Below are 14,011 nucleotides of genomic sequence, written 5' to 3'. Positions count from 1 at the left end.
CAGGCAAGGGGCAGAGCGCAGAGATGCCCACGGGACGCTGCTTATAACATGGAGCTGGTGGAAAGGATCCGAATATCCCTCACCAGGTCCTGATGCATGGAGTAGTGCCCTCGCGCTGTGCAATGGGGGCCAGGCCTGGCAGGGGCAGGTATCCGGGACAGTTAAGTGAATGGGGGAGGGGCGCGTCAGAACATTAAACTTTAATTGAACAGAACACTTGGTCGGCAAACACAACGGATCACAACAGCGAGGGGAAGGCGCCTCGCCCCACCCAGCACTCTCCTGCGGTGCATGTGCCTGTGGGCCGCACTCACCACGGGGCTGGGCGGGAGGGTGGCTGCAGTGCCACACCCTCCTCTCTGGAGAGGGGCCTGCCTGCCCAGGAGCTTGACTGCAAACTGCTGCTGCCTGAGTAGAACAGACCCACCTTGGACTTCTGACTTCACAAATGTTCCTCAGATGCTTCTTGCAGTACAGGGAGTTGCCAACCAAACTATTCAAACATGGCAGCCCTTAGTGCTTCTCAGCAGAACCCCCAGGGAACTCTGGGGACCTCCTTCTTCTGTAGGGACAGAGCTCTGCAACTTGTGTTACCAGATTCCACACTTGCTCCCCTGGAGCGCTGGCCAGGCTCCCGAGGGGCAGCTCAGCCCAGGCTGCCCCCTGAAAGCTCAAGGAGCATCCTGGCTCCCCAGAAGGCGTCGCTGGAGGTCTGGCCATCGGGCCACTGCACCTGGAATGCCAACACAGCATCACACATGGAGGTGCCCTCTGTGGGCTCTGCCTTCCCATCCGGGTCACCCTGATCCTGGGACCCGCCCCCTCTGGACTCCGCCCCATGACACCTGCCTCCAGTTCTCATTCCACCGAAGTCCAGCCTCGAGGAATCCCTGCCCCATGTTCAACTCTGTCCATTTTATTCACTCCAAAGTCCCAAGCTGAGGACCCAGGAGTTAGGAGGGAAACCCACGGTACCTCATAGGAAGGCCTCACCTGGCTGGAGGGCATGGGCTGGCCCAGGTCCATGGCCGGCACGGGGCCAGGGAAGGCAGGCAGGGCCGGGGCCAGCTCCGGGGGGCTGGAAAAGGGACAGTGTCAGGACAGGCCCTTTTCCAGGCCCTGTTTGAGGCTCACACTGTTTACTGTGAGCGCCACACCCTGCGAGCTTTCTGCCCATCAGAAGCCCTTCCTGGTGCCGGACTCTCTTTTGGGAACGGCCTCCTCCTGCAGGGCCCTCAGGTGTGCAGGGTGCTGGAGGGGCCTGTGTGACACCTTGAGCAGGTGGCTCAGGTAGTCAGAGAGCACATCAGCACAGGCTCACGGAGGACGGGATGGTAAGCAGAGATGTGAAGGAAGAAAAGGAACAGGCCTGAGGTGTGACGGAGCCCAGAGGTCCTTAGGACCAAATCCGGGGAGGCGGCAGGGGACGCAGATGCAGCTGCTCGGGACAATATCATGCGGTCCCTCAAAGTCAGACCACACTCACCCTGTGACCTACTCATCCCACCGCCACGTGCACACCCCCCAGAGACACGAGGGCAAACACGCAGGCCACCACGCGTCGGGAACGTGCACAGCAGTCCCAAACCAGGAGCTCCCAGATGCCCGCCAACAGGTGACGACAATCCACACCAAGGGCTCGGCCTCCGCCATGAAGAGGAGGGGTGCGGACACACACGGCAGCGGAAGCAGGTCTCACAGGAGTCAGGCTGAGTGGAAGAAGCCATACCCCAAAAAAGAGTCTACGCTGTATGAGTTCACTTATATGGAACTCTAGAAAACGCAGCTAAAGAAAGCAGGCCCTCGGTCCTGAGGTGGCAAGGGTGGGAACAGCCCCGTGACCCATGACTAGCAGCACAGCTATGGTTTGTAGGATACGTAAGTCACGCTTGGAAAACTGTCCTGTGCACCATCTAAACATGTTGGTTTACTTTATGCCAACTACATGAAGCAGTTTTTAAACAAGGAATCAAGGTTACCAGATCAAAGCAAGGATGAGCTGGGGCACTGGAGTCCCAGGGTGATACAGCCAGTGGAGGGGCCCAGCAGGCCATCAGCGGCCCTGTGGCTGCTCTGTGTGGCTCCCGGTCATAAATGGAAAAGTGAGTCCATCAGCATGGTCTGAATTTTCCCACCATCTGGCTGTTTCCACAAGCAGAGCCTCTGACTTGGGAGGCTCCTCCCCTTCTCTCCCATGTCCCCCAGTAATTCTTCCCTCACTGGGCACCTGGCCTTCTGCTCCCAGACTTGGGAGACCCCGAACCCTGGGGACCCTGTCCTGCGGTCCCCATCATAGATTCCCTCTCCACCGGAGGACCCCTGGCCCGACATCGCCTCCTGTGAAGCCTCTGGACGCTGCCATGGCCGTCCCAAGCCCCTTTAAAACTCCAATTTGGAATATACAATCAGGATCTTGATGCTGTCCAGAAGCTAAAAGCCTTTGGGGAAAAGAAAATGCCTGAAAGAGGCTGCTGGGGCCCAGGGAGAGCTCTGGGGACGCGTGAAGGCCTAAGCACCACCCCAGAACGGATGCCCGTATCTGCTCCAATGCTTGTCTGAGGGAGAGAGTACCACCTTCTTTCAGTAGATGTAGGATGGGGGACTGTTGAGGTTTCCAGAAATCCATAAGGAAAGGACGCACTCTGCACCGTTGGAGATGGTGAGTGTGCACCAGGCACCCTGCCCACGGCCCGTAGGAAGTGTCACCTGAGCCCTGTGGCTCTGCAGCTTACCTCTGGGTGAGGGTGAACTCGGGAGCCTGCAGTGGAAGCCGGGGCACCAGGAAGCCGCTCGCCTGTGGCTCCGCTTGGCCACCGCTGGTACCTGGACCCTCCTCCAGGTATGTGCTCCGGGCGTTGCTGCTGGGAGGGTCAGCTAATCCTGCACGGGAAGCAATCCCACAACCCAGTGCTGGGGGAAGGGAGCACAGTCTACGTGCAGCACAACACAGGCCTCCGTGGAGAGGCAGCCCCCAGCCTCGGCTCCTGCGCTGAGGGAAAACAGCCACCACTGCTGATCTCAGTGGCCTCTGCAGGCTCCCAAAATCCAAAACAAGGTCAAGTTTTGCTGACCTCAAATTTCTCTTTGTCATTCTAGATCTCATGCCAGCCCCAGTGCCAAACAAAGACTCAGCACCCCAGTCCGCCCTACGCCCACCACGGCTGTCTGAGGAGAGACCCCGCGGTGTCCCCCGTTCACCACAGGCTGGCCCAGCCCACGGCCATTGCCCCCCCCTTTCACCTTGGGTTTCACCATGATTTCACTGCAGTGCCAGGTGTTACTACCTTACCTTGCCTTTTCTCTCTACTTAAAATATTGTAGAAAATCTCTCAGCGTGTCTGTCTTTCACCCTAAAAGGCAAGCCCCTGTGGACGTGATCAATTCTGGGTCGACAGACGTTTAGGAGCAAAGTGAGGTAAGAAGGAAGGTCCATTGCTGCCCTAAGTCTATCCAGGTGGTAAAACTAGCATGCATCCCCGATCTCAGACCCCAAACAACAGTCCTCCCTCCTGTCTGCCAGAGCCGAGATCTTCCTAACCATTTGGTGCATGACTCTACCTCCGCCTTCTGCTGTTTCCCCTTTCCTGCAGAACTTTACAGATAGTCTGAGGTCCAGGAAATATGGTTAACTGCTAATTTGAACATTTCCAGTTTACACAGAATAAATCAGTGGGTTTTATCTTCTTCCTCCAAGAAAAACAGAAATAAAAAGCCCGAAGCCTAGAACAAAGGGAGTGTCATGGGAAGGGTAATTGGCAGGTGGGAGATGTCCATGTTCTGCAGATGCAGGGCACAGGTCTGATCCCATGGTGGGGGCTGTCTGAAGGGAAGCTGGGGCATAAGCAGGGGCCAAGGACCCTGAGAGGTTTGCAGGGAGGGAGGGAAAGCAAGGTGCTCAGGCAACCAGCAGGGAGCTCTCCAATTCCCAGAGAACACACCCCTCACATAGGCTGGACGCGGTGTGAAGACCAGCTTCCCTCCTCCCAGTATGAGGCTGGCCACTGCCCATCCCAGCTCCAGCCTTGTTAGTAAACATGGACAGGAAAAGGTCTCTGAAATCAAAGACCAAAGATCAGATGGAAAAGCTGCCTCAGAGAAATGAGTCTCCAGGCTCTTCCTCTTTGGGGCACCTCTTCCTCCTCTGTTCAAGGAAGGGCCTGAATCCACAACCCCAACATTCCCCCCTTCAGGCAAGAAAGCACATTTTCTGAAACTACTAACTAGGATACTCGGAGAAATATAAGATACTGCATCTATAAAAAGTAATACAATCGGGGCTTCCCTGGTGGTGCAGTGGTTAAGAATCCACCTGCCAATGCAGGGGACACAGGTTCGAGCCCTGGTCCCGGAAGATCCCACATGCTGCAGAGCAACTAAGCCCGTGCGCCACAACTACTGAGCCTGTGCTCTAGAGCCTGCGAGCCACAACTACTGAAGCCCATGCACCGAGAGCAGATGCTCTGCAACCTCAACGAGAAGCCCGCACACCACAACGAAGAGTAGCCCCCACTTGCCACAACTAGATAAAGCCCGTGTGCAGCAACGAAGACCCAACACAGCCAAAACTAAATAAATAAATTTATTTTAAAAAACTTATTAAAAAAACAAAAACAAGTAACATGATCTATGAAGAAAGGAAAATCAGAAATAAGAAAAGAGAGCTTGGGGAACTTCCCTGGTGGTCCAGTGATTAAGACTCCATGCTCCCAATACAGGGGGCCCAGGTTCAATCCCTGGTCAGGGAACTAGATCCCTCATGCCTCAACTAAGAGCCTGTACGCAACAACTAGAGACCCCACGTGCCACAACTAAGACACGGCACAGCCAAATAAATAAATAAATAAAATTTAAAAAAAAAGAAAAGAGAGGTTGGAGTTCTCTTAAAATGTATAATTGTCAAAATATCAGAAGACAAAGTTTAAGACAAAAGCACATACAATAAAAAAGAAATTTTTTAAAAAAGGTAAGCATTTTGGGAGATTGGTCCAGGATTTCCAACATCCAAATAACATTTGTGCTCTAAAGAGAGAACTGGAAGGAGGAAACTATCAAAGAAAATCACAAAAAGTGCCCAGAGCTTAAAGAATACCTTGTTCTCTGGTTCTTTAAATTGAAAAGCTTAACAACAAAGTGAATTCAAAAGACTCACACCTGGGACCATCACTGTGAAATTTCAGAACACCAAGACTTCAAAAATAAAAAGCTCCAATAAAGGAAAAATACGTGAACATCAGAATGACATCTAACTTAAAATGACAACATTGGATGCTATAATTGGATGCTATGTTGCTTTCAAATTTCTAAGGTAAAAAGTATTTTAAACTCAGAATTCTGTCCCTGACAAGTCATTAATCAAACTTGAGGGCGGATTAAAGACAATTTCAGAAGATGCAAGGAAACAGACACTACCTTGCAGGCACCCTTTCTTATAGAGTTAATTAAAGACATTCTCTAACATAACAAGAGTCAAGAAAGAAAGAACAAGACTTGCAATTAAGGAAACGCTGAAGCAAACCCAGGGAAGCAGTTAAAGGTGCTCCTGGGATGACGGCTCCACACCAGACTGGGAGCAGGAAGGAGGCCCTGGCAACAAGTCTTCAAAGGGGATGCTTAAGACACTGCAAGAACTTAGGAATGTGATAAAAGCAGACAATGTAAGAAAAAAGGGAGGCAATGACAAACTACAAGACGATCTGTATGGGACCACAGAAGACTAAGAAATTTAGGTGACAAGCTGAGTTCAGCGCCAACATCCTCCTTAGAAGCTGGGATGTCACAAGATGCTATCGTGTTTGGTGCACGAAATATATACCTGAATACGTATTCTTTAAAGGTATTTATAGCGACAGTTACAACTAAGGAAGAAACTAGGAAGAGAGAGCTAGAGGTCTGAACAGCTCAGCCCTCCTCCGTTGTAGCAGATGTTGACTGGTTAGTTACAGGGACTGGAGTACAGGGATGGCAGCCATTTCATTTCATTTTAACTCTTTCCTCACCATCTTATTTTTTTAGTCACGTGCACATTTTATTTTGAAAACAAAAATAAAATGAAAACTATCCAGGCTGTTGGTGGGAAGAGCCTGTTCCAACTGCACTGGTTTGGGGTCTAATCAAATATAAGAGATTCAAGCAGAAAGTCCTGGCCCCTCAAAATTCTTCCCCGTCAAATAACATACAAGCAGTTGAAGCATCTGATGTAGAAACACATAGTCTGTCTAGCGTAGACCCACCTGTGGGGCTGGCCTCACCAAGGGCGGTGATGGACACAGCCAGAGGAGCATCTGCAGGGCGCATCGTGAGGTCCAGCCCGTGACTGTGGATCAGTGGCCTAGTCTGGAAGGAAACTTCCTTGGAGGATTCCAGTGCAAGAGATGTCAGCCACGACACGGGGGCACCCAGAGAGGGGTCCAGCATGTCGCTGCCAGCAGCCAGAGGGCAGAAACCAGAGCCAGGGAAGACGGGAGGAAGAGTGGCAGGATCGTGGCTAGGCCCCTCCTGGTACATCTCACCACCCTGCAGAGACCTGGGGAGCAAAGTGAACACCATCCCTCAGGCTGGGGTAGTGGGGCCTGGGAGGAGATTCCAGCCCAGTTTGGGAATCTGGGCTCCGGACTCAACGCAGCCACAGATGGCTGTGGGGTCCACCCCAATCACGCTGCCTCCACAGTTCTCCCTGGGGCTACAAGGGTTCCAGAGACACAAAGAATACTACCCCTGGAAACCTAAGATACATTAGCAGTTTATTTACAAAGCCCTTCAATGAAACATTGCTCCACAATATTGAAGGCTGAAAATGATTAGCAAGAACCTAACAGGTGAATGATTAAATGAAGGTGGATCTTAAAGGAGTGTTAGGCAGCAGTCAATAATTTAAAGAATTAAAATATTCCCCAAATGCTCCCTGTGTCTCAGATGGTGCTCCTGGGCTTTTGTTAACAACCCCCCGCCCCTGTAATCTGTGTGATGACATGCGTGGCAGGGTCCATCACTATCCCCATTTCACAGGTGAGAAAAAGCAACACTGAGAGGTCACGGGAACCTGCCTAAGGCCACACACCTGGGTAGTGCCAGCCTGGACGTGAGGTGCCAGCCCAGGTAGTGTCAGGAGAGATGCTTAAAACACAAGTGTAAATGGAAAAAGTGGGCACCACTTGATGTTTACGCAGACGTGGACCTGGTCCCACACTCAGACTCAGTCCCGCTGCTGCCGGCACTTTCTTCACAGCAGTTTGTGCGGCACCACAGGGGCAACAGGGTGAGGGAAAGCGGTTAGGCAGGGCCTGGTCTGTAGCAGGAACTCAAGAAATGTTGGCTGTTCCTAACCTAATGATATACCAACCATACCAAACGCTAGAGAGAAACAGACCGCGAGGACAGCGGGTTTGCCTTTAGGAGATAGGTCTGCACGTTTTTCTTTCTGTTTTCCCCAGTCACCAAAATTTACGTGAAGTCAGGCTGTGAGTCAGGCTCCAGGGAACAAGTTTGGAGTCCATGATGTGGGCTCCTTGCCAGTGGCTCCCCTGTACCTGGGGTCTCAGCTGAATCTGCCCTCCGCCATCACTGAGCTGGTCCCAGTGCCCGGCAGGCATTCCTACGCCCACTCCAGGCCTGGTCTCCCACTGAAGATGGGGAATTGAACAGGGAACGGTCCCATGGCCCACGTGGGTGGCAGTACCTGGGAGCCAGTGACTTTGGCATGGTCTCGTCTCCAGAGAAGTCTGGGGCCAGGACCAGTGGCTCCCACGGCCCTTGGGTGGTCTCCTGGGTCTGTACAGACCCACTTTCCTCAGGTCCTGCTAAAAGCCGATCAGACAGGAGGAGAAGCTGGGTGATGCTCAGGGTCCCAGCTTCCTTCCCAGCAGGTTAAGAACAGCCACGCTGGCTGCCCAGTATTCTTTGTTTGTCCCCTGATCTGTCTTTGGTCTGAACCAACACCCGTAATTAGGAACCCAGAACACCCTAAATTCTAGTGCTTGGCTCCCTTCCCACTGACTCCTGGCCCTGGCCGCAAAGTAACCTCTCAACGCAAAACGCTGCTGCAGCCCCACCTGGGCCCATCCTGAGTCCAACCTGACCCTCAGCTTCAGCGATCTCGCTTCCCACAGGGTGAAGTACCAAACGTGCAGGCGGGGGCTGGCGGAGAGGACCCTGTCCTGTAACCAGTGACCCTACCTCGGCCTAGCCCTAGACACAGGTTTTGGGAGAGGGGTCACTCACCCGACCACTGAGGCCTGTCCACGCACCCAGAGCCAAGGTGGGGCTGGCCTGTGGGCCGCGGGGGGCTCGGGCCGGCCTCCCTCGCGGTGCGGTCCTCCGCCGAGTCCCGGGCTAGCGCCGCGCGCTGCACAAGGGCCCTCTGGCGCCGCCGGTAATTGGCGAACCAGTTGTAGATCTGCTCAGTGGTCAAGCGCGTCTCCGAGGCCAGGTCCTCCTGCGCCGAAACAACACGCCGCTTGCCCAGCCCGCTCCTGAGACGCGGGGCCGGGACCAGCGGGCCGGGACACAGGGCGGCCGGGGCATCATGCGGGCCGGCGCCGTGGCCTCTGGCCTTGTTCCTCCTCAAGCCGCCGCCCGGCCGACGGCCACTCGCAGCCGGGAGGGCTCGGCAGGGCTTGCAAACCGGACCCTCCCGAGGCGCCACCAAACCACTGACCGCCCGCCCGCCGGGCCTGTGCGAGAGCGCGTCGGCCTCGACCGACCCTGTGATCAGGCACCTGTCTTTCCTCAGGAGCCAGTTCCGAACCACCACGGGCCACAGCACGGAGCTCCAGTAGGGCTCCGCTGATTGGACTCGGAGAGAAGGGGCGGGGCGATCACTGGGAGAGCCCTGCTGATGATTGGACCCGGGAGAGAAGGGGCGGGACGATCATTGGGAGAGCCCCGCTGATTGGACCGGGAGAGAAGGGAGCACGCCAGCTTTATGAGCGGCAAGGCTCTTACTGCTGCCCCCTCCACCTGCTCCCGAGAGCTCACCCGTGCATCCCTCCTGCTGGAGTCCCGGCCGCGGTAAGTGTTCAGTGAGCACCTGCTGAAGCCACACTGGATGACGGGGTATTAAGACTCCCGTGATGAAACTAACCCCGCCACGTGTGCAGGCGGCTGCCAGCCAAAGAGCGCCGTCCCCAGGGCAGTTCAGGGCAGGCGGAGAGCGCCAGCGCCCTGGCAGATAGGCCACTGGGGAGGCGGGGAGGTGCGGCTGAGGATGCGGGTCAATCCCCTAAGGGTGGTGATGTCACCTAAGGGTGGGAGTCCCCTAAGGACCGGGGAGGGTAGGCTAAGGGGAGGGTTGCCGGGCCTCGCTCTCATCTGCTCTTACCCGCTCGGCCTTGCTGGGGTTGGTGCTCACACCCGAAGCAAACTCCTGCAGCTTCTGGCGAACTTCTCTGGGGAAGTTCCGGCTCTTGAGGCCGTCAGGGCAGAGGGAGGCGGGCGGTGGGTTCCTGGATGAGAACAGTGAGACCCCTGGCTTCTTCTGTTGTACCTGCTGTGCTCCCCTGGACTTCCTGTCCTTTCACTGGCCACCCGCCTCCCCTGCAGGACTCTGTGCTGCAGTCCCCGGGTCCATCCCCTGAACAAGGGTGGGGTCTCGTGTTGCCTGGGCCCACACCCCACACGTTCACCAGGGTTTCCAGTACCACTCACTGACCAGTGGCCATGACTGTTAAAGTTGGGGGATGAGGGTACTGAGGTTGGTTATGCTACCCTCTTTACTGAGTGTATACTGGAATTTTTCCAAAAGAAAAAAGTGACATATAAGCAAACAGCACCGGTCTATACAAGATTTGCTAGCCAAATGCCAATTGAACAAACCCCCATGAACATCGAAAACATACCCCACACATCCCAGTGGAGCTCAATCTCCTGCTCCCCACACCGTCCCCCAGCCCATCCTGCGCATCCCAGTGAGAGACCACCACGTCCCTGCCAATCAGGCCAAGAGCCCTGCAGCCAGGTTTATTCTCTTTACCTTCTCCAGTACATTCAACCTATCGTTAAATCCTCTAGAGTCAATCCTGACACAACCCTTTCCCCAGCCATGGCCACTCCCAGAAACTCCAAGAACCTCCCACCTCTGCTCCTGCACTAACCACCTGCTGTGACTCCAGTGTCACCCCTCCTTATGCCCAGAGCACGCCTTCCCTGTGCTCAGGCCTCCCCCAGGCTCAGCCCTGTGCTGCAGCCCGACCACAAGCAGAGGACCAGTGAGTCACAGCCCTCTACTGAACGAGTTCCGTCTAGCATTCCTTGCTCTGAATTACAGGATCTGCTTTGTTTCCTGGTCTACTGTCCATCATCCACACCCGCAGGCAGCTCCAGGACAGCAGGGCCCCAGCACCTCTAGTAACGCGCAGCAACCAGGGGCCTCTTCACAAACACTGCATGCTGGTCCCCAAGGCATTTACTTTGCTGAGCCACCCTCTGGCAGGCTGTCAGAGCCTATATGGAGGGACCTGACTGCATCCCTGAAGACCTCAAGGCTGACTAACTGCTGGGCTTTGAGGGCATATCTGGCGCGCACCGTGAGAAAAATTCCGTCTGATCCAAAAGGAATCCATCTCTTCTTCCATCAACCAGGCCCATGGCTCAGAAACTCCTGTCACTTGGGCTTTCAGGAGCTCAGAGCAAGACCTGCAGCTCCTCCTGGCCAATGGGGGACACCCAAGGTCAAGAACAAAGGCTCTCCAGTCTCGATGTCTAGGCTGGAATCCTGCCTTTGCATCTCTGTAGTGTGTAACCAGGCAAGTGACTAACTTTTCTGTGCTTTGGTGTCCTCATCCACGAACGGTGATGATGGTAATGATGATAACTAGTAGTCGTAACGTGTACTTAGTGCTGATAATGGTCATGGTGGTAATTATTATCAACAGCCATCCAGCAGCCACCGTGTACCAGACGGCCTTCTAAGCGCTATGTGTATCTCATGTGGTGCTTGCAGACCCTCACATTTCTCTCTCTTTTAACAGTCCTGCAGCCCTGAGGGGCCGTGCTGGGATCCGGGCCAGGCACCTGCAGAGCCTGACCATGGGCATTAGCTGAGCTGAGGGGCACCCATCCTGCAGGAAGCGAGCGAGGTCAGGGTGCCCACCTGCCGCCTCCCTCACTGCAGGGCCCTCACCGACAGGCAGTGGCTCCTGCTGCAGCTACAGCTTTCAGCCTGGGTCCTGGGAACAGCTCCCCGTCCTCGCCCTGTGGGCACAGGTCGGAAAGCGTCCCCACAGCCAGCCGAGCGGTGGAGAGGAGGGCACCTGCTGCTGTGGAGCTTATTACCCTCTGTCTATCACTGCTTCCTCTTATCTCCCTGCCTCTACTTCACCTAAGTTCTTCTGTGGTCTTGGAGGGCAAATCCCTTGGGAGCCCCGGGGAATAAGCACCAGTAAAGGCTGGTGCATACCTCTTCCTGCACCGGAACTTCTGCACCGGGGTCAGCGTGGCCACGCCGAGCCTCTTCATGACCAGACGGTAGTGGATGTCATTCCAGAGCTGCACCAGCTTCAGGCTGCCACCCGGCACCCGGCATCCCTGTGGACAAGAGCCTGCTGAGACCCGGCACACTCGCCTGCCCCGGAGCCCCGCCGTAGACCCAGACTGACCGCTAAGAACATCCGCTCGCTGGTGCCCCGCGGCGAGGGCATGAGCCCCATGGCCGGGCTCCTGTCCCCAGCAGGCCCTCCCACGAATGGGAGGTGGGCACAGCTCTCCCTCGCCCCCCAGGTGAGGGCCAGGCAAGGGGAAGGCCAACTCCGGGCTGTGGCCATAGCACCCAGAGGCCGAGCCGTGCTGAGAACCACATGGTCAGGTCTGAGCGGCCTGAGGCTTGATCCCCGTCCTGCGTGAAAGGCCTTTCTCTCCCACCAGCAGGGCGGGCCCCTGGGGCTCAGTGAGTTCAATCTGAGCTGAGGGGGACGAAGGGGTCCTGGTCTATGCCAGTGACAGCTCCCCAACCCAGTGTGGCTTGGTCATGTAACCAGACGTTAGAGATGGCCAAGGACGCTGAGTGTGGGCCTCCCCTGGACACAGCCCCTGTGGTCAGTATGTGGTTCGTGCCTCTAACCCCAGTGTTCTCAGGCCCATCTTGGTGAGGGAGGTGCTGAGAATCATTTAGCTTCCTCTCAACAGCATCAGAAAAAGCCCATTTTGCTGGGCTGAGAGGCCTGCAGTCTCCTGCCAGGATGCAGACGTCAGCACAACTGTCAGACAGGGAACCCACTTGGAGCCTCCCCACCTGCAGGAGTGGCCCTTGGCGGGAAATGCCCTTTCTTGATGTGGTAGCCCCATCCTTTCTCTCAGGTCTCAGAACACATCACTTCCTCAGAGACATTTCTGGACCATCCTGAGTTATTCCCATCCCGGGAGTTTTTCATCACTGATGTCACGCTCACATTCCATCACTGACTGCCTTCACGGCAGCTACTTCAACTCTGTGTGTTCACCCATTTATTCTGACATTTGGAAGGCTGAGCCCTCTTATGTTCCAGGTGTTATGCTGGGTGCTGGGGATCCTTTAATGGGCAGAACTAACACGCCCCTGCTCCTGGGGCTTGCAGTGCAGGAGGGGAGGCGGATCACAGATCGAGAAATAGACAGGTTTCTAACCGTGAGCTGAGGAAGGAGCCACAGAGGGGGATGAGGGCTCCCTTAAGTCCTAGCTCGACGGGGTGACGTTTAAAGCAGAAACCAGACAGGTAGGAAGGCACCAGCCACACAGAGTGGTGTCCAGCCTCTGGCAGAGGGAACGGCACGCGCAAAGGTCAAAAGACAAAGATCTCGGGAGCTCCAGGAGAACGGCAAGCAGCCAGCACAGCCACTGTGCGGGAGCCAGGACGGGATGGCAGGCTCTGGGCCCGCGCCTCGGTGCATACCGTGGTCCCATCTGCAGTTTTAAAACTGCCTCTGGCTGCTACGTGAAGACTAATAGAGGGGGCAGGAGAGGACACGGTGGCGGGGCGTGAGCGCCAGGAGGGTGCCGCAGGGCTTGGGGGAGAGGGAGCAAAAACAAAGAACTGGGCAGAGTTTAGTATCTTGAAGGTAAACTCAGCATGAGTTATGCATGGACTGTATTATGGAGTGAAAAAGGGAAACACAGGCCCCCAAATCTCTTATTAAAACCTTTTGAGCCAGATGTATTTTGGAATTCAGAATTCCTCACACTTTAGGAAGTAACACAGGCATATACTACATAATTTGCACTATCCCAGTACGATCTAGGGCAGGAAGCATCCTGCAAGCAAACACCCCAGGATTTGGGTAGCAAAACGTACTGCAGTAACATTAAGTGGATAAATAAAGACAAAAATCGTTTCCCATCAATGCAGCTCAGGTTTGATGCCAACTGAGTTGAGGTTCAAAGTACCACCGGAGGAGTGACAAAGATACTTGTGGTCTCAGAGTTCCCGGATGCAGACCCGCAGCTAAGGGACTGCGGTCCTGGGTCTGTTTGATTGCTTGCCTCACTAACCGGAGTGCCAACTTTCCAAGCCAGGACCACTGGTCTAGGACCAGAGGGATCCGACAGATGGTCAGTTCTGTCTCGGGTTAGCAGGGAAGTTAGAACTTAGTACAGTGAGAGTGAACGGCCCTGGCTCGGCTTATAGCAGCTCTCCCCAGGCTCCTGCTGACTCCTGGGCACTTCTGTCGTCTTCAGGCTGCTGTGGGCTGCTGCCCCTCTCCCCGCCCCACCCCGGTCCTACCTCTAGCAGCTGGCAGGCAGCCCGGTTCTGCTCCTGCTGGGCCAGCATGCTGGCGCACACCAGGGCCACATCCGCGTTGTCCAAGAGGTACAGGCGGAGCTGGCTGTCCAGCACGGCCGTGACCAAGGTCTGCACCTGGGCGGGATCGTCCTGGACCTCCCGGCACAGCCTGCCTGCGAGGGTCACCAGGTCCGCCAAGGGCAGGCCAGCACCTCCGCTTCCCCTCAGCAGCTGCAGGAAGCTCTGCATCCCGAGTCGGGTTGGACTCCTCTGCAAACAAGACGAAAGTCAGGACCACCACCAGCGCTGATGGGCTGACTGCA

The 14,011-nt window shown here is 55.4% G+C and overlaps 1 protein-coding gene across 2 annotated transcripts; it reads right to left on the bottom strand.

Annotated features, from left to right (window-relative positions):
* Positions 1-646: 646 nt before the first annotated feature.
* On the bottom strand, positions 647-13,938 carry ANHX (anomalous homeobox). Of its 2 annotated transcripts, XM_033440578.2 has the most exons (9): positions 13,689-13,938; positions 11,393-11,520; positions 9,317-9,440; positions 8,218-8,431; positions 7,676-7,796; positions 6,231-6,523; positions 2,733-2,880; positions 994-1,078; positions 647-733 (listed from the first exon to the last, which is right to left on the bottom strand). In XM_033440578.2, the coding sequence occupies exons 1-9, from the start codon at positions 13,935-13,937 to the stop codon at positions 647-649; spliced, it is 1,449 nt and encodes a 482-aa protein (XP_033296469.1). In that variant the 5' UTR covers position 13,938. The 2 variants fall into 2 exon arrangements, with proteins under 2 accessions (XP_033296469.1, XP_004276657.1); XM_004276609.2 differs by lacking the exon at positions 6,231-6,523 and having other exon boundaries at positions 2,733-2,861.
* Positions 13,939-14,011: the final 73 nt, after the last annotated feature.

The sequence above is a fragment of the Orcinus orca genome, chromosome 15 (genome assembly GCF_937001465.1).
Source record: "Orcinus orca chromosome 15, mOrcOrc1.1, whole genome shotgun sequence".
Lineage (NCBI taxonomy): Eukaryota > Metazoa > Chordata > Mammalia > Artiodactyla > Delphinidae > Orcinus > Orcinus orca.
The sequence above is the reverse complement of the archived record's forward strand: the minus strand, read 5'-3'. Positions and strand labels throughout refer to the sequence as shown.